The 18,173-nt window shown below is 61.1% G+C and overlaps 1 protein-coding gene across 13 annotated transcripts in view; it reads left to right on the top strand.

The window, feature by feature from the left end:
- ANKMY1 (ankyrin repeat and MYND domain containing 1) overlaps positions 1–18,173 on the top strand; it is a 53,398-nt gene that overhangs the window by 19,187 nt on the left and 16,038 nt on the right. For 8 of the 13 annotated variants that reach the window (XM_042995889.1, XM_042995888.1, XM_042995886.1 and 5 more), the window contains 9 exons: positions 675–1,147; positions 3,531–3,747; positions 3,854–4,117; positions 6,731–7,194; positions 9,572–9,743; positions 10,877–11,017; positions 11,412–11,552; positions 13,094–13,201; positions 15,318–15,449. In XM_042995889.1, coding sequence (XP_042851823.1) covers positions 675–1,147; positions 3,531–3,747; positions 3,854–4,117; positions 6,731–7,194; positions 9,572–9,743; positions 10,877–11,017; positions 11,412–11,552; positions 13,094–13,201; positions 15,318–15,449 — 2,112 coding nt within the window. Of the gene's footprint in view, positions 1–674; positions 1,148–3,530; positions 3,748–3,853; positions 4,118–6,730; positions 7,195–9,571; positions 9,744–10,876; positions 11,018–11,411; positions 11,553–13,093; positions 13,202–15,317; positions 15,450–15,917; positions 16,356–18,173 lie in introns of those variants that run through there. The other 5 variants (XM_042995897.1, XM_042995891.1, XM_042995893.1 and 2 more) reach the window with 5 other exon arrangements.

Raw genomic sequence — 18,173 nt, 5'->3', positions numbered from 1 at the left:
GTGACCTCCAGATGCCCTTCAGAGCCAGCTCTCCTGGGAAGCCGGGCCCCTCTCCAGCTTCCCGTCCCTTTTTGTGGGCCCAGCATTACCTTTCATCCAAGGCCCTCTTGGCCCTCCCCTCGCCACACATCCCCCACCCAGCACAGACCGCCCCACCCAGTGGAAGGGCCTCGAGAGGCCCAGAAATCACTGCACTCTGCTGGGTTCATGGGAAGCCGGGGGGTTAGCTCCCTTCCCCCCCCCCCCCCCCCGCCTGTCTCCTCAGGTCATACCTGCCAGAGTCTCTCTGACCCAGGGCCCCGCATCTCTGCTGCCCCGGGTGGCTGGGCTGGGCCCACAATGTCACTGCTACAAGGGGTTCCCTGAAATGAGCCCACACGTGGTATCCCTGACACGCTTCCACCTTGAGACCCCCGGTCATGTCCCCACCTTACCGCTAAGGCCACTGCTGACCACCCTGGGTCCGAAGCACCTTTCTCCCCCAATGCATTCCATATTTACACGTTTGCTCTGGGACACCATGCCGGGTGCATACTCGGCCTCCGTAAGTATTTGTTGACTGAATGAAGACGCTTCTCTTGGAATTTTGTTTTTCTTTGATTTTGAGAAAACGGTTGCAAAGCTCAGGGCCCTGCTGAACGATGTCTCTTGCCCTGGTGACTTTCGCTTCGCAGGGGCTGTACAAAGCGGACCAACGGTTTGGGCCGGGCGTGGAGACCTACCCGGACGGCAGGCAGGACGTCGGGCTGTGGGTCCGGGAGCACCTCATCAAACTGTGCACGGAGGTTCCCCGCAGCTTCTCCATCCACAACTACCCCGAGTACTCGGGCTTCCTCACTCACTCTCCTGCTAGACTCAGCCTCTCAGATGAGGAGAAGGTGGACTGGGACCAGCCGGGGGGACAGGACCCCTTTTTCTACGACTATAAGCGGTTTCTTCTGAACGATGACCTGACTCTGCCTCCAGAAATGCACATTTACTCGACCGACAACAGCCACCTGCCCATGACCTGCTCTTTCCGCAAAGAATTAGATGCCCAAATCTTCCTTAATGACATTCCTCCATTTGCTGAGGATGAAGAACCCTGGTTTATAAAAAATGAGACCCCTCTGATGGTCAAAATCCAGAAGCAAACCTACAAATACAGGTAACTTGCCCCATCTTTCTTTCCCTCCCACGACGGGCCCGTGCTCGGGGCTGGGCTCCTGGGGGGCCTCTGGCACCTGGCTGAGTAACCCGCAGGGTTATTTCTTGGGTTCACGTAAAGGTGCTTCTCCTGTTTGAGGCAGCGCAGCGACGAATAGGGAGGGAGAGCCGTGCGGGGCCGGTGAGCTGGGACACACGCCCCGGGTTGCGAGCATGCAGGTGCAGGAGGGTGCCGTGGCCTCGATGTCTGCATAGGGGCCCGGGATCCTGCTCACCTGCTCTCGGGAGAAGCAGTGGTCAGGAGGTTGCTGGGGAGCACGGAGTGAGGGCAGTCCCTAGAAGAGTGTAGAGCCTTGGGAGGAGCTGTGGAATAGGGTCAGCCGGGTTGATGGAGCCGAGTTCAAATCCTGGCTCTGAGACCTTGCGTGTGTTTGCTCTGTGCAGGTCGGAGCCCGTGCTCCAGCCTCTGTGGGTCATGTCTGCACACAAGGTGCACACGAAGAGGTGTATGAGAGCAGGTCTGAGCAGAGAGCCGAGGGTGGGAGGGCCGGGGAGGGGTGGGCTGGGGGCTGGCTGAGCCTCTGGCTTCTCGACGTCTGGGAAGGCGTGGAGCTGCTCCGTTGGTCTCCAAAGACCAACCCAGTCTCCAAACCCCCAACCCCGTCCAGCCCTGGAAAAGTAGGCAGCCACCTGATGAAAACTGATTTTTTAAAGTTAAAAGTTTTAAGAATATTTTCATTTACTAAACTTTGTCCTCAGTTATAACTAAAGTATTTTAGAATCCAGGTTTGGTAAGCACAAGTGGTTACTTATGCATTCATATACCCACCCACCCATGTACCACCCCTCCATCCACCCCCCCCCCACCCCTATATCCACCCACCCACCCGCCCACCCGCCCATCCACCCACAGACCCCTCCATCCGTCCATTACCCACCCACCCACCCATCTATCCATCTACCCCCACTCATCCATCGATCCATCCACCCACCCCTCCATCTGTCCATCCACCCACCCACCCATCTATCCATCTACCCCCACCCATCCATCCATCCATCCATCCATCCACCCCCCCCAACCACCCCCCCATCCACCCACCCACCCCTCCATCCGTCCATCCACCCACCCACCCATCTATCCATCTACCCCCACCCATCCATCCATCCATCCACCCACCCCCCCACCCACCCCCCCATCCACCCACCCACCCCTCCATCCATCCATCCACCCACCCACCCATCTATCCATCTACCCCCATCCATCCATCCATCTGTCCATCCACCCACCCACCCTTCTATCCACCCCTCCAACCACCCCTCCATCCACGGACCCCTCCATCCACCCACCCCTCCATCTGTCCATCCACCCACCCACCCATCTATCCATCTACCCCCACCCATCCACCCCTCCATCCACCCACCCCTCCATCCACCCACCCCTCCATCCACCCATCCATCCCTCCATCCCTCCACTCCTTCACCTCTCCACCCCTCCACCCATCCACCCACCCCTCCATCCACCCCTCCACCCCTCCACCCATCCACCCACCCCTCCATCCACCCATCCACCCACCCACCCAGCCATCCATCCACCTCTCCATCCACCCACCCACTCCTCCGTCCACTCACCCACCCATCCCCCCCGCCCATCCATCCACCCACCTCTCCATCCGTCCATCCACCCACGCACCCATCTGTCCATCTACCCCCATCCATCCATCCACCCCTCCATCCACCCCTCCATCCACCCACCCACCCGTCCATCCCTCCACCCCTTCACCCCTCCACCCCTTCACCCCTCCACCCATCTACCCACCCCTCCATCCACCCATCTACCCACCCCTCCACCCACCCATCCATCCATTCATCTCTCCCTCCACCCCTTCACCCCTCCACCCATCCACCCATCCCTGTATCCACCGATCCATCCACCTACCTGCCCATCCACCCATCCAGCCATCTACCCCTCTGTCCACCCACCCATCCATCCATCCATCCATCCATCCCTCCCTCCACTCCTCCATCCCTCCATCTATCCACCCATCCACCCATCCATCATTCAGACATCAACTGAGCCAGTAATTGTTGGTAAGTGTTGGGTACAGAAGCTGCCATAAATCTATAGGTTCTTGACCATGAAGGAGGTTATGTGTGCACAGGAGGCTGAAGTACGTGGTGGTGAATGGGCCATGGGACTTGCATACTCTCTACTCAAATAGCAGAGTGAGCGAGAAGTGGATGTGAGTGCTTGGTGCTGAGTGCCGGACCCATGTGTATCCCTGGCCTCCTTCCCGCCCAGGGTCCCTCCCTTGAGAACCCCTTCCCCAGCACAAATGGAGAGACTGATGAACCAGGGATGCCCAGGGTCCCCGCTGTGTCTCCAGGAACAAGAAGGCCCACACCAGCTGGAACATGGGTGCCATCTTGGAGGGGGACCGGAGCGGCTTTGCGCACCATGGGCCCAAGGAGCAGCTTTCCAAGGAGATGATCCTGCGGGCCGAGGAAGGGGACTATGACTGGATCTACAGGATCCTCAGGGATGACCTCGCCAGCGCCGATGTGGCCGATGCCAAGGGCTACACTGTGCTCGCTGCGGCCACCGTGAGTCCCAGTGCCGGGTCGCCTCCCCTCAGTGGGGCCACCGTCCTCCAGCAGGGGCTTTGCCGGGATGCCTGCCGTCCTCGTGAGGCTGGCCTTCTCCCTCCAGGTTCACTGTCACACTGACATCGTCAACCTTCTGCTGGACAGCGGGGCCGACGTGAACAGGTACACGGACGAGGGCCTCACGCCGCTCAGCATGTGCTTCCTCCTCTACTACCCGTCCACGTCCTTTAAGCCCAACATCGCTGAGAGGATGGTGCCCAAGTCCCAGGTCAGCCCCGTGGCCCTGCAGCTCCCAGCACTGTGCCCCGTCTACTATCCGCCTGTCCGTCTCTCCACCCTGCAGTGCACCTCCCCGCGCCTTGCACAGGTCAGGCTCAGATGGGGTGAGCAGACACCGAGGCCCGCAGGCGGGGAGTCGGAGGGGGGGACGGGGCCGGCACGACGTCTAGGGATGCGTGTCCCACGTGAGCCACACGCGCAGTGGTTGGGGCTCTGAGACCCCTCCTGCGGGCTTCAGGGAAGGAATCGCAGGGTCGGGGAGTGAACGAAGGAGTGAGGCCCGCCTTTGCCCATGGTGAATAATGTTGCCTGGAGCTCCCCCAGGCAGGCGTTGGTGCGAACTGCTCCCGGTGGTTTTGGGTGTAGGCCCAGCAATAGGATAGCTGATCACACGGCGGTCCCGTGTCTCATTCACCGAGGAACCACTCTGTCGCCACGGTGGCATCTCTTGACGCTAGGTTCCAGTGCGGACTGGGGGCCTCCCGGCCCAGGGCGGGCGATGCCCAGGGGCTGGCTCCCTACAGCACAGGGCACCCTGGCGTCTGTCTTCTGAGCGCCGGCCTGAGGGGCAGTGCCTGCAGGGGGCACGCTTCCGCCCCTCAGGAAACCCTGGACCCTAACCGTCAGCCCCACGAGGCTGCCCGGCCTTGACAGCTCCCGAGAAAGCCTTCGGAGGGGCTGGGGCTTTCTCTGAGCGTGGTCGGGGCCCCTCCCGGGTGGGTGAGGGGACGGCACTGGACAGTGTCCCCTTGGTGGGGTCCTTCCCTCACCTCATCGCGGGCTCCTGAATCTCTTCTTCGGGGAAAGGCTCTTACTGCACCCCGGCCTGTGCCCATGGTGCACAGCCTCCCTCAGCTGCCAGACACTCCCTGAACCTCTGCCTCTCCAGGGCCCCGGCTCTCCCTGGCCTGTGTGTGGTTCTTGACGTGTGGCCGCACCAGGTCATCAGAGTCCAGGGTGGGTGGGGGCACACCGGCCAGGGCCCCAGCGTGCGGTGAGCAGGTGCACGCAGGGAGCCCGCCAGAGGCCCTGCTGCCCTGGGTGGTCCTGTGTGCAGGAGGCGGGGTGGGGGGGGGTGGTCCCTGGGAGGAAGGAGGCGACACCCCTGCAGGAAGACTGTGGTGGAGGGTTTGTTTTCGTAGCAGCGTTAACGTGTGCCTTGTGAGTGCCCTCTCCTTCCTGGTCAGAGGTTGTTAACTGAGAGTCACGACCAACTTTCAGTTTCAATGTGATCATAGGAACGGGGACGGGGGGAGACTGTGTCGGTCCTTGTGTTGCCCCTCGGCCGGGAGCTTCTAGGGACAGGGGCTGACTTTGTCACCACAGCCTCTCCAAGCCCAGAGCATCTTCGGGGGGACCCTGGTCGCAGGGGAAGCCTCAGTGATTATTGGTGAAGGCAGCGAGAGCCCCAGAAAGGGTTTTATTTGTACACTTAAAACACTGGTAAAAATTGCTCCTCTCCTCTTCTTTGAAACTTCTTATTCTGGAAAACATGGCACGCACACAGAATAAGCGAAGACGGTGGCATGTGTGGGAGCTTGCGTGGACCCGTCACCGAGACTAAGCAGCTGCCAGCACGCGGCTCACGCACCACGTCCACACCCCCGTCTCCCCCGCCAACTGCGCTCATCTTAGCGTGGATTCCTCATCGGCTCGCTTCAGCCAGAGACGTCGGCTGAAGACACATTCTTCTGTCTCCCTCTCAACACACCGCAGACGCTAGCATCTCACCTGAAAACTTTGTTAAGTCCTGTGGGATCCCACCCAGGCAATTTTCCCGGGTTCCCACGTAACCTTCCTCTCAGACTGGAGATAAATGAATCCAGACCCAAGCAAGTTCACACGCCGCACATGGTTGAGAAGAATTACTCTCTTCCAGCCCAGGGCAGGCTCCCCGCCCTTTCCCGAGTCCAAGGAACCGGGTGGCTTTCCCGTGCCGGGCCTCACCGGCCGCCTCCAGGTGGGCAGCGCGCCCCTCTGCCACCTGCACCCTGTGCGCACCGTCCCGGCAGAGGGCCCTGGCCCACGGAGCCGCCTCTGTCTACCACCTGGCCCTTTACAGATGTGGGTCGCAGGGGGTTGGGCCCCACTGCCAGGGATCCTGCCCCCCGGCTCTGGGATGGGGCCCAGGATCCGCATCCCCGGCCACGAGGATGCTGCTGGTCCCGGGACCACACCGGGGACGCAGAGGCTGTGCGTCGGGCTTGCAGGGCGGCCTCCGCGGGCAGGACCGTAGTGTGAGCCGCACTGCTGGTCGTGAGTGTCGCGCAGATGCCTCTAGGAACCACAGTAAAAAGAGGTGGAACTAATTTTGACGTATTTCATTTCACTGGTGTCTCCACAATTTATCATTTCATTGGGTCATTAGTGTAAAGACAGGAGGGCAGTCTGTATTCTTTCTCTGGCCATGCACACACCGGTTTGGGATGGGCCTCACGTCGAAAGCTCGGTTGCCACGTGTGGCTGGTGGCTGCCATGTGGCTCAGGTTTCTGTGTGAGGCCCCTGAGATGTGTGCTTCCCTCTCTCGGTTTTTGCAGAGTGCTTTAGCACGGTCAGCTAGAAGCCTTGAAGGTCACTCCCAGCCTTTAGGGCTGGTTCCTGCTAGAGAAATCGGTTAGATAGGATTGTCACTCTGATTTCTTCTTTCTCCTGATTTTCTCTCTCTCTCTCTGTCCCTCTCTCTTTTGGTACTTTCCAAAGGAAGCTCCAAATATGCCAGTAAATCCCAACCTTACCTTCTCATTCCCTGAAATGGCCATGGAGTCCATCTGTTTCGAGGACCTGGTGCCCACCCCAGGCAGCCAGGAGCAGAAGTCCATCGTGTGGGACAGCGAGGAGGACCGTCTCTCCCCGGGTGCCCGGCTGTCTCAGGAGTCCCCCGACCTGGGGAGCAGCCCTCAGAAGCAGGACTTGTCACCATGGGACAGTTCCAGTGACCTGGAGAAGGGGCCGGACGGCACGGAGGGGAGTCTGGGCAGGTGCACGCTGGGCAGCCAGGAGACGAACTTCGAGTCTGCCGTCTGTGTGCGCAACTTCTCCTTCGGGCTGTCCCAGGACCTCCTGGAGAGGAGCGCCCAGGCCCACAGCATGCTGAAGGCCCCCTCCTTCAGTGCCACCGGCTTCGACAAGGGCACCATGAGGAAGATGGCTCTGGCCGTGGTGGAGTAGGTCGCTGGGGTGTGGGCGGCGGGGCCGAGGGTCACTTTTACGGGTGGATCTCCTGCTCGGTGGGCCGGCATCACCTCCCTGGCCACCAGGAGGAGGTGTTTCCAGAGGTTGTGTCCCACACCCCCTGAACCTACAGGGGTGCCGTGGGGCCCGTCCTACGCGCTGCCTCCAGGGTCTTAGCGTGGGCGTTCTGTGCATGGCTCAGGGTTGGGGCCTGGTTGTGACCTTAGGGGAACGGTGGCAGTGAGAGGCTAGGAGATGTGCCCTGTGGCTTCCAAAGTGCAGGTGCTCATATACATGTGCCCCCCCCACACACCTGAACACCCGCACACACTCACATGCACCTGCACACGCCCACGGACACGCACTCTCCCAACCCGCACCTGCACGGCCACGTACACTCATATATACCCACACACACCCGTGGACACACTCTCGCAACCCACACCTGCATACCTGCACACACTCGCTCGTCCCCCTTCCCCCGTGGACGCGCACCCCCCACGCTTGTCCTATACATTCACACAGGCACTCCCACGTGGGCTTGCACAATTCACGTGCACACACTTCACGTGCACAACTCACGTGCGCAACTCACGCGCACAATTCACGTGCCCCCTCACTTGCCCTGCACAGCTGTTCTGTACGCTCACGCGCACTTGTCCCCCCTGCCCTCTCAAAGCGTACCCCCCCCACACACACCCCGGCGTCCCAGACCCTGGCAGGGAGTCTGCGGGTGGACACGATTCTCCTAACAATCCTCAGACTCCGCGTGCGTTCCCTGCACGACGTCCCCATCTCCCCGGCACGCGTGCACAAGAGACAGCATCTCGCTGACACTGCACTTGACGGGGCAGGGCTTCCTCAGTCATCACACCCTGAGCCCGAGTCCGTGCCTTTCTATTCCACGTGACGAGATGGGAGGGACGCCCAAGGCGCACATGCTCCAAACCAGGGGGATGGTCTTCTCGAAAGCGCCTCTCCGACAGCGAGAGTGGAGAGTGACGCCGCTCTTACATGCGAGATGACCAACTGGCGTGCCACGGTCACTCGTCCCCACGCGCGTGCTCAGCCTCACACTTCAGGGAGGCAGCTCACAGCGTGTGTGGACAGCAGTGACGCTTCAGTGACATCCCGCCTGTCCAGCGGAAACGGGAATTTTGGAACCCGTGCACCGCCCCCCCCCCATGTTCTCTAATGACACGTGTCACACTGGGGAGGGCTCAGGTCTTCCCACGTGACCAGGTCCTGGTGTCGCACACCCGGGCGGGGTCGGGAGTCCTCGTGGTGCTGCATTCTGAGGCAGCCAAGCATCCGTTTTTCATAAAACTACGCTATTTTCGTTAAGATGTGATGGGTTTGTTGCTCTTTAAATGTATCAGCAAATCTTTTTCAAAATTCTCATTTTGACAGCAATACAGTAGACACGGGTGGATGGAACCTGCGTAAACAAAGCTTTTTGGGTCCTCAAAGGATTTGAGGAGTAGAGAGGGGTCCCGCGAGCAGGAAGTTTGAGAACCGCTGCTTTAGATCGGCCCTGCCCATCCGCTGCCCTCTTGCCCGTGCCTCCTGGTTATGCGCTGGGGTGGGGTCGGAGGGACCGCCAGACGCTCTGCCTTCCTGCTGTCTTAGCTGTTCCTAAAGCCTGCTTGGCTCATCACCTTGACCTTCTTCCTGCCCAGTGGGGCTGTCGTGGATGTATGTATGTACGTGCACGTGTATGTGCCCAGTGTGTGTGTATACGTGTGTGTATGTGGATGCGTGTGGTAGCCATGTATGGGTGTGTGTGTGTGAGTGTGCTGTGTGCGTATATGTGCGTGTGTGTGTTCTCTGTGCGTGTGGCACGTGCCCGTGTGTATGTATACACACGTGTGTGTGTACGTGTGCGTGCTGTGTGTGTGGTACCTGTGTCCCCGTGCAGTGTGCGTGTTGTGTGTGGGCGTGCGTGCCTGCGTGTCTGGGTACGGTGTTGTGCCCTACGTGTGCTGGCTGCTCTGTGTCATCCGCTTACAGCCACCCCGGGAGGGAGGGCTGGTCCCCACCTCACGCCCCGTGTGGCGGATGACCTGAGCAAGGCCGAGTGAGCACCGGACGCTGGGGTGGGACGGGGCTGCGTCTGGACCCCAGCCCGGCGGGGGCCGGCTCAGGTGTGGCGACGGCGGGAGCAGCCCTGGTCCAGGGCGGGGGCCGGTGGCCTCGGGGAGGCAGGGTCCTGGGCGGTTCCGGGAGAGGCCGTGAATGCTGGGGCTCAGGTGCCACATGTTCAGCGCCCTCCCGAGCCCCCTTTACCGGGGAGCGTCGGTCCCGACTGGGACCGGGGTGCTGTCCCGTGCCTGTCCCCAGCCTGTGACTGTGTCACCCTGGTCCTTTCAGACGCAGAACCAGGTGGCTGACCATCGAGCTGCTGCTGCACCGAGGCGCGGACCCCAACCTGTGCCGCGTGCCCATGCAGGCCCTTTTTTTTGCCGTGAAAGCTGGGGACGTGGCCGGGGTGAGGCTGCTGCTGGAGCACGGGGCCAGGACCAACATCCAGCTCCCGGCTGAGGTAGGACCCGCGGGCTGGGGGTGGGGACCAGGGGGCAGGGGCGGGCTGGCGGGGGGCCCGTGAGGTGAGCGGTCAGAGGGTGCGGCGCGGCCAAGGCTGGCGGGATCTTTTGGCTTCGGCCGCCGCCCGGTGTCCCTGTTCAGGGGCAGGTGGGTCTCGTGTGGCCAGCCCCTCGGCCGGACCGCGCACCCCTTCTTTCCTGAGCATCTGGGAATGTGAGTGCGGGACAGTGGCATGTCCGTGGGAGACCCAGGGAACCTCGTGATAATCTTTCAGGTTTACCGATTGGACTCTGCCTTGGGAACTAAGGTCGTAACCTTTCAACATGGCTCCGAATCGGTTCACTTATTCTTGCCTTCGTTCATTCCCAGTCAGGCGCCTGTTACTTACACAGTCCTCTTTCGGGGGCATTGGGCTTTAGTAAACTGTTGGGGTAGATGGTAGGGGGAGGAGGAGGAGGGTGCCTGTGTCCGGAGAGCGCCTGTGCGCCGTGGACTGATGTCCTCCCGACTCTTCTCCAAGGGCGCCTCCTGTTTCCCCGACACCCTGCTTTGCGGGTTCTGGTTGCGGGACACGGACGGCCCTGTGCCTCCGCCCCCTCGTGCCGCGTGCTCCTGGCCGGGCTCTCTTCCCCAGTCGGCTGTGCTCCCTCCAGGCTGGCCCGGGGTGTGCGCCTCTGTGTGGCCGGCCCTGACCAAGCACGGCCCAGCAGCCCGCGGCTCTCCCAGGAGTGGCTGGAGGGTTGCTGTGGGCGGAGAAGGACAGGCCTGGGCGGGGACCGGAGTCAGGAGCCGCATGACCATCCACCGGTGGCATCCATCCCGTGGAGGCCCGGCAGGAAGGGCGGGGCTTTCTCGCAGGAAGGGCGGGACAGCCGGGCTGTGGTGAGGCTGGCCCACCGGGGCCCCTCTGCGTCTGCGAGGCTGGCAGATGGAATTGGAGGGTGCGTGTCCGTGGTCCCGTGCGGGCGGGCCTCGACGTCCTGAACATCACGATGAGGCCCGGATGGTGCCGTGGGGTCTCTGAGAGGTGTGGCGCGGGCGGCCACGCTCCCGCCCTGGACGGGGCTCTCAGCCTGGGGGTTTTGCCCACCCGGGAGCCGGGCCTCACCCCTGCCCGTGTGGCCTCTGCAGCTGGGGGCCCTGACCCCCCTGCACATCGCAGCCGCCCTTCCCGGGGAGGAGGGCGTCAGGATAACGGAGCTGCTCCTGCACACTGTCACCGACGTGGACGCCAGGGTGGCCGACGAGGATGACGTGTACAAGCCGAGCAAGGTGCCCTGTCCTGCCGCGGGAGGGGGGGCGGGGGTGCCGCGGGCCCCAGGAGGTGCCCCTGCACACGGTGGTACCTTTATTGCCCTTGCTCTGAACGGGGTCGGCCTACTGCTCCCTGTGCCCCAAAGCCGGCGGGGCCCGCCCCAGTGTGTGCGCCCTGCCGACCCTCTCCGGGGCGCGTGGGGGATGCACTGTCGCGTTCAAGAGGGTTTCGCGGGACGGTGCTGGGCCCCGCGGTCTGGGGAGGGATGCTCTTGCTGGCCTGTGGGAACCCGTCTGCGTGTGAGTCTGCACCCGCCGGCTCTCCGGCCCAGCCTGGCCGGGCGGGAGCTGAGTGTCTGGGCCCTGGGGGGCGAGGCTCGGGGCCAGCGCTGGTCCCTCCCTGTCTGCACAGCTAGACCTGTTGCCTTCAAGCCTGAAGCTCAACAATGAAGCGGGCCCGGCCGGCATCTACCACAGCAGGCCTACGTGTGTGCCGGATGAGGGGGGCAGGACGGCCCTGCACGTGGCCTGTGAGCGTGAGGACAGCTACAAGGTGAGCCGGGCCTTTCCGGGCCGGGCGGCGTGCGTGTGTGGTGTGTGTGCGCACGCGCATCTGAACGTGCGCACGCGCGAGTGCGTGGCCGTGGGCGTGTGCACGTGCGTTCCGTGTGCGAGCTCGTCCTCGTAGGCCGGTCTGCTTGTGTCTCCGTGTGCACGCATGAGCAGGCTCTGCCTGTGGCGCTTGGGGGACGCAGGCCCGTGTGTCTGTATGTGGTGGGGGCGGGGCAGGGCAGCGAGCCCACGGCCCCCGTCAGTCACCGTCTCTGACTCGGGACCCCAAGGCTGGGCCTGTCCTGCGGAGCCCCGGGCTTTGACCCTCCGGCGCGGGAGCCTCTCAGAGGAGGCCGAGAGGTGGGTCTGGGGGGGAAGCCGGGAACCAAACCTCACTCTGTGCTGTAGTGGCCACCGCAGCCCGGGCCGCTAGGCCTCGGAGCACGTAGTAAACTGAGCCTCCGTTTACGCAGCCACAAGATGAAAATCGCAGCCGGCTTCTCGGGTCTGTGGCACGGGTGGGTTCCCCCCGCACAGCGTGGTGATCAGTCATGCTGCCTGTTGCAAGGGAGTGAGGGCCTGCGTGAGGGTGGGCGGGGGGCGAGGGAGCGGAGGTGGGAAGCACCCAGACCCCCCCTGCTTCGTGGCGTCCCTGGTCCGTGCTCCTCGGGCTCCGGCCACTGTGCCGAGCAGAGCCTTCAGGGGTGCCCGCGCCCCACGCTAGGAGCAGAGACGGCTCGGCCCCGGGAGGGCAGGCCGACCCGGGCCCGGGCGGCGCGTGCCGGGCCTGGGCTGTGAGTACAGAGCTTCCCCCCACACACACCTGCATCTTTGCACTGATTACAGATTTGGAAGCGTTACGGGGAAACAAAGCCGGGAGATAGTAGAGGCATGGTCACCATTAGGTCCAGGGTCATTAGGTCATCGGAAGGTCAAGGGCAGATGGCAGCTTCGCGCCCCTGTTGAGAGATGGGGGCTGCCACCGTCCAGCCGTGCAGTGTTCCGGGGGGAGGAGGGGAGGGAGAGCCCCTCAGCAGATCTGGGCTGGCACCTCCTTGGCCTGGCCAGGGCGGGAGGGGGAAGGGGCGTGCGCTTGGAGGGAGGCCCGGCCGGTGCACGGGGTCCACACACCTGCAGGGGGAGTCGGGCCCTCAAAGAGTGTTCTGGAATTGAAGCTGCAAAGGCCACTCCTCTCAAGCGCTGCCCTGCACCGTCCCTGAGCCCTGGAGCTGGGCCAGCCCTGCTGCCCCACGGTCGGTCCCCTTCCTCTGAAAACAAGCTTCAGGGCAATTTGCGCGCCGCGTGCCCTTCCCGTTTTGCATCAGAAACGATGTGTGTTTGGAAAGCCCCTTCCCAGTTCGAGGATCCACCCACCCGTCCGTTCATCTGTCCCAGGTCTGGAAGAGGCAAGGTGCTGGTGTGCAGGAGATAGCAACCAAGCGGCAGACTTGATTCCATGGCGTTTGAGTTCATGCTCGATGTCCGGTGCTCCTGGGAGTCCGGGCACCTCTGACCTGCCGTCCTGCCTTTCTCCCCACCCAGTGTGCCAGGGACATAGTCCGGCTCCTCCTCTCCCACAGAGCGAACCCCAACGTGCTGTGGAGCGGCCACTCCCCACTCTCCTTGTCCATCGCCAGTGGCAACGACCTGGTGAGCATGTTCCAAACCCGCTGGCGGTTCACCTGCAACGTTTGTGCCGCTCAGTGGCCCCTGCCCTGGTCAGTCTTTGGGATTTGCTGTTGTCGTGGTGGCTTGAAGACGGCACGGGGCAAGGGGCGTGGTGGATCCCCTCTCCCGTGGCTGGAGCTCCTCAGAGAAGGGTATAGGAAGGAAGGTGAGCAGTGGGGGTGGGGGTTCACCTGGTGGCCGCTCCCTCAGGCTGGGTGGACCCAGCGTCCCAGGCACTGACTCCTCAGTGCACCGGGAAGGGCACCTTGGCCAACACCCATCTCCTGCCGCTGCTGAGAATGCGTATGTTCGCCATGAATCCATCCGCCTGTCCGTCCGTCCATTCACCTACCCCCACCCATCTGCTACACATCTCTCCATCTACTCACCCTCACCCACTCATCCATCCACCAACCATCCATCATCCATCCATCCATCCATCATCCATCCATCCATCCATCATCCATCATCCACCCATCCATCCATCCATCCATCCATCATCCATCCATCCATCCATCCATCCATCATCCATCATCCATCCATCCATCCATCCATCCATCATCCATCATCCATCCATCCATCCATCCATCCATCATCCATCCATCCATCCATCCATCATCCATCCATCCATCCATCCATCCATCATCCATCCATCCATCCATCATCCATCCATCCATCCATCATCCATCATCCACCCATCCATCCATCCATCCATCCATCCATCATCCATCCATCCATCCATCATCCATCCATCCATCCATCCATCATCCATCCATCCATCCATCCATCATCCATCCATCCATCCATCATCCATCCATCCATCATCCATCCATCCATCCATCCATCCATCCATCATCTATCATCCATCCATCCATCATCCACCCATCCATCCATCCATCCATCCATCATCCATCCATCCATCCATCATCCATCCATCCATCCATCCATCATCCATCATCCATCCATCCATCCATCCATCCATCATCCATCCATCCATCCATCATCCATCCATCCATCCATCATCCATCATCCGTCCATCCATCCATCCATTCATCATCCATCCATCCATCCATCCATCCATCATCCATCCATCCATCATCCATCCATCCATCCATCCATCATCCATCTTGCCTCTCTCCCTCCCTTCCTTTCCTTCCTTCCCTTCCTTCCTTTGATCTATAATCCATCCATCCATTCATCCTTTCACTTCACTGTTATTTTTGAGCATCCACTGTGTGCCGGGCGGGCACCATTCTAGGCATTAGGTGTCAAATACGACAAGGTCTTTGCTCTCAAAGATCCTGTATTCTAGTCGCAGGAGACAGACCATAATCCGGTGTGTCACAGCATTTCAGTCAGTGATGAGTGCTACGAAGACAGTAACAGCTGGATAAGGGATAGAGAATGATGAAGGGTTTCCCTGGGGAGGTGACCTGTCGGCAGAGGCCTGGAGGAGACGAAGGCGTTGCTGATGAGGGCTGGTGCACCTGCTCTGTGCCTGGGTGGGTAGGTGGGGCACGGAAGCGTGGAGAGCTGCCTTCTGGGGCAAGGAAGCTCTTGAGAGAGCCCCACGGTGTGTGTCACGTCCAGCCAAGCCGCTCTCACTCCTGGCTTCCTGGTGGCACTCGGGCCAGTGGCTGGGGACCCGGCAGGGAGCGAGTGAGATGTGCCCCACTCTGCGTCTGGTCAGGTGAGTGCAGTGGCTCAGGTGCCCGGAGGGCAAAGGCACATGGGTTTCAGGGACGAGGGCTTCCGGGAGGTGCACCAGGCGCCACGCTGGCCCCCGGGCCGGAGAGCAGGACACGAGCCAGGAGCACTTTGGAGCAAGCGGACAGCGTGCAGAGAAAGTACCAGGCCTGGGCTGCCCCGGCGTGTGTTGCGGCCCTCCCTGGGGGCCCCCGCGTGCCCTCTCCATGCCCCAGCGTTGCGCTCTGAGCCGGGCAGCAGTGAGAGGCACAGCAAGTGCCCAGGTGGGGCCCCCGTGAGGCCCAGGTGTGGCCGTCTCTGTGCTCAGAACTGTGGGAGCCTTACTCCAGGGACGATCTCCACATGTGAGGGAGGGGACCTGGCGGGGGCTCACGAGCCTGTCTGTGTCCAGATCGTGAAGGAGCTTCTGTCCCACGGAGCTGACCCCAACCTGCTGCTGACCAGAGGCTTGGGCAACGCCTTGTGTGTCGCCTGTGACCTCACCTATGAGCACCAGAGGAGCATGGACAGCAAGCTGGCCCTGGTGAGGAGTGAGGGGCGAGGCGTGATGGTGTAGGGGTGGCCGTGGAGGGCGGCAGGCCCTAGGGTGTAGGGTCTGGGGGGGCTGTGTCAGAACCCTCGGTCTAGCCTTCATTCCTCTGTGATGTTCAGATCCTTAAGAAACAATACAGAGTTCTTGCGTTTTGTGTTCTCTCGGCCTAAGAAATGTGAAGTGCAAACCCGCTCAGCAGGCCAGACAGAAGTCCTCTGGCTTAACTCAAGAAAGTCGCAGGCCATCACTCTGGCTGGGCTGCGGGATCGTAGACCTTCTATGCAGAGCGGGCATCGGCCGGGAGTCCTGGTCAGGGACCTGCCGGAAAGGCATCTGGGGGGCCGTGTCCCGGGCGGGGACCCGGGGTGCCGTGTCCTGTCCATGGACGTGGCTCGTTGGTGTCGGCCCTGTTCTTCTAGGTGGGCTCAGTGTGACCAGGAGGCACTCTGTGCTTTGTAGGTCCTGGAAGCCCCGCTGTTCCCTCCGAGTCCCTTCCTGCCTTGCCAGCTGGTTCTGCCGGGCACCGAAGCACGTCCCCTGCTGCCTCCCGCCTCCCCTCCCTGGGCCTTCCACGGCCCTTCCCAGAGAAGTCCCTCCCCACAGCCTCGGCTCTCGGTGGGCTCCTCCCTGCCCTGGCTCCACCGAGGGTCACAGTGTGGTTCCCTGCGAGCTGTGAGCGCCAGAGGGGGAAGCCGGAGGCGGAATGAGACCCTGACTTTCTGGAGGCCGTCGCACTTGACAGAGGCATAACTTTATGTAAAAAGAACCAAGACTCCTTTCCTTTCTTTTCGAACATTTTCGTTTAAATTCTAGTTAACGTACAGCGTGAGATTGGCTTTGGGAGGGGAATTCGGTGATTCATCCCTTGCAAAGGACGCCCAGGGCTCATTCCAACAAGTGCCCTCCTCAACGCCCCTCCCCCATCTGGCCCCGCCTCCACCCCACGTTCTCTATCGTTAAGAGTCTCTGGTGGTTTCTCTCCCTCTCTCCCCCTTCCCATATGCTCCGCCGTTCTGCTTAAATTCCACAGATCAGTGAAATCATATGTTTATTTTTCTGACTTATTTCGTTTAGCGTAACACCCTCCAGTTCCGTCGACGTTGTTGCAAAAGACAAGATTTCCTTCTTCTTGATGGCCGAGTAATATTCCGTTGCATACGACACCGCACCCTCTTTATCCGTTCATTTAGCCGAAGGACACTTGGGCTCTTTCCCTGGCTTGGCTCTTGTTGATAGGGCTGCTGTACACACTGGGGTGCATGTACCCCTTTGAATCAGTATTTTTGTATCCTTTGGGTAAATACTTAGTAGTGCAATTGCCGGACAGTTTCTTGAGGACCCTCCTCACCGTTCTCCAGAGCGGCTGCACCAGTTTGCCTTCCCACCAATGGTACAAGAGCTTCCCCTCTCTCCGCATCCTTACCAACACCCGTTGTTTCTTGGGTTGTTACTTTTAGCCACTCTGACCGGTGTTTGGATTTGTATTTCCCCGACGATGAGTGATGCGGGGCATCTTGTGTCAGCCCTCTGTCTTCTTTGGAAAAGTAAGACTCCTTTTCTTGAGATCCTATTTCCAGATCCCGTTTTGAGGACCCTATTTTGTCCCGAGATTGTCCTCTGAGCACCTGGAAATGACTGCAGATGGGCTTCTGGGGCCTCTCCGTGCTGCGTCCCGGATTCGGGGCTGGGTATTTCCGCTTGGCCCCAACTGTGCTATCTGCTTCCGTGATTGTTTGGCAGGTGGAAGGACTCTCTTTCTTCACCCTTGAATTGTCTCCTCTTTGACCTCGGAGCCTTCCCCTGGTCCCCTCAGCCTCTGATGTCTGCCTTGCTCTCCGGTGCCTCAAGGGGACCCAACAGCCCTGTGGGTTCTTGCCCCTGGCCCCAAATCAGCCAACTCAGTCGGTTTTTCAATGACTTAATTACTTAAAATTTATTCACTTAATACTTTTTACGAAAACAAACATAAAAGAACAGCAGAGTGATGCCATATTGCCTCACCCAGAAGTACCAGTTATCAACACCTCCCCTGCCCACCTTCCGGCCTCCCTGGCACTTCCCTCTGCCAGCCAGCCAGCCCGCAGTGTGCCTGGCTCCAGGTGGGGCCGTCCAGCACGTCGCCAGGCCAAGAAAGTCCGCGTTTATCAGATGTTTGGTAGGGCCGTGCGGCACCTGGCCCTCCCCGGACCCCCGCCGTCCTGCCATCGGCACGCCTTCCTTCCCCTCTGGGTCAGCCCATGTTGCGACTGCATCCTTCACCTCCTCCTGCCCTGACCCGAGCCTGCAGCCAGCTTTAGAAGCCACTGCATTTCTTCCTCCTCGACCCCTGAGCAAGTCCTTTAAGCCAGCTTCTTGCCCTTGCGACCGCAAGGTGTATCTGTGAGGTGTGAAAAGCCCAGGTGCAGCAGAGACGACGCAGAGGGCTGGCCGCCTCTCTGTGCTTCCCCAGTGAAAGGCACCCCCCCCCCCCCCGCCCGGTCCCAGCGTCCGCAGCTACATGCATGCGTCAGTGGGGGAACGTGGGGCTGTCAGGGCTCTGGAACAAGAGAGTCCTTTGGTGCCTCTGGTTCTGGCTGCGAACGCGGTCAGCACGTTTGAGGACAGGCTTGGGGCCTCCCACCCGCTGGCACTGTGCTCTGCTGGCTGTTTGGGGACCGCTGCGCATCTCCGACCGGCGGCCCCGCTCGGCTAGGAAGTGGACCATAGGCGGTACGG

The sequence above is a fragment of the Panthera tigris genome, chromosome C1 (assembly GCF_018350195.1).
Source record: "Panthera tigris isolate Pti1 chromosome C1, P.tigris_Pti1_mat1.1, whole genome shotgun sequence".
NCBI lineage: Eukaryota > Metazoa > Chordata > Mammalia > Carnivora > Felidae > Panthera > Panthera tigris.
Note: the sequence above shows the minus strand (reverse complement) of the source record. Positions and strands in the feature narration are given on the sequence as shown.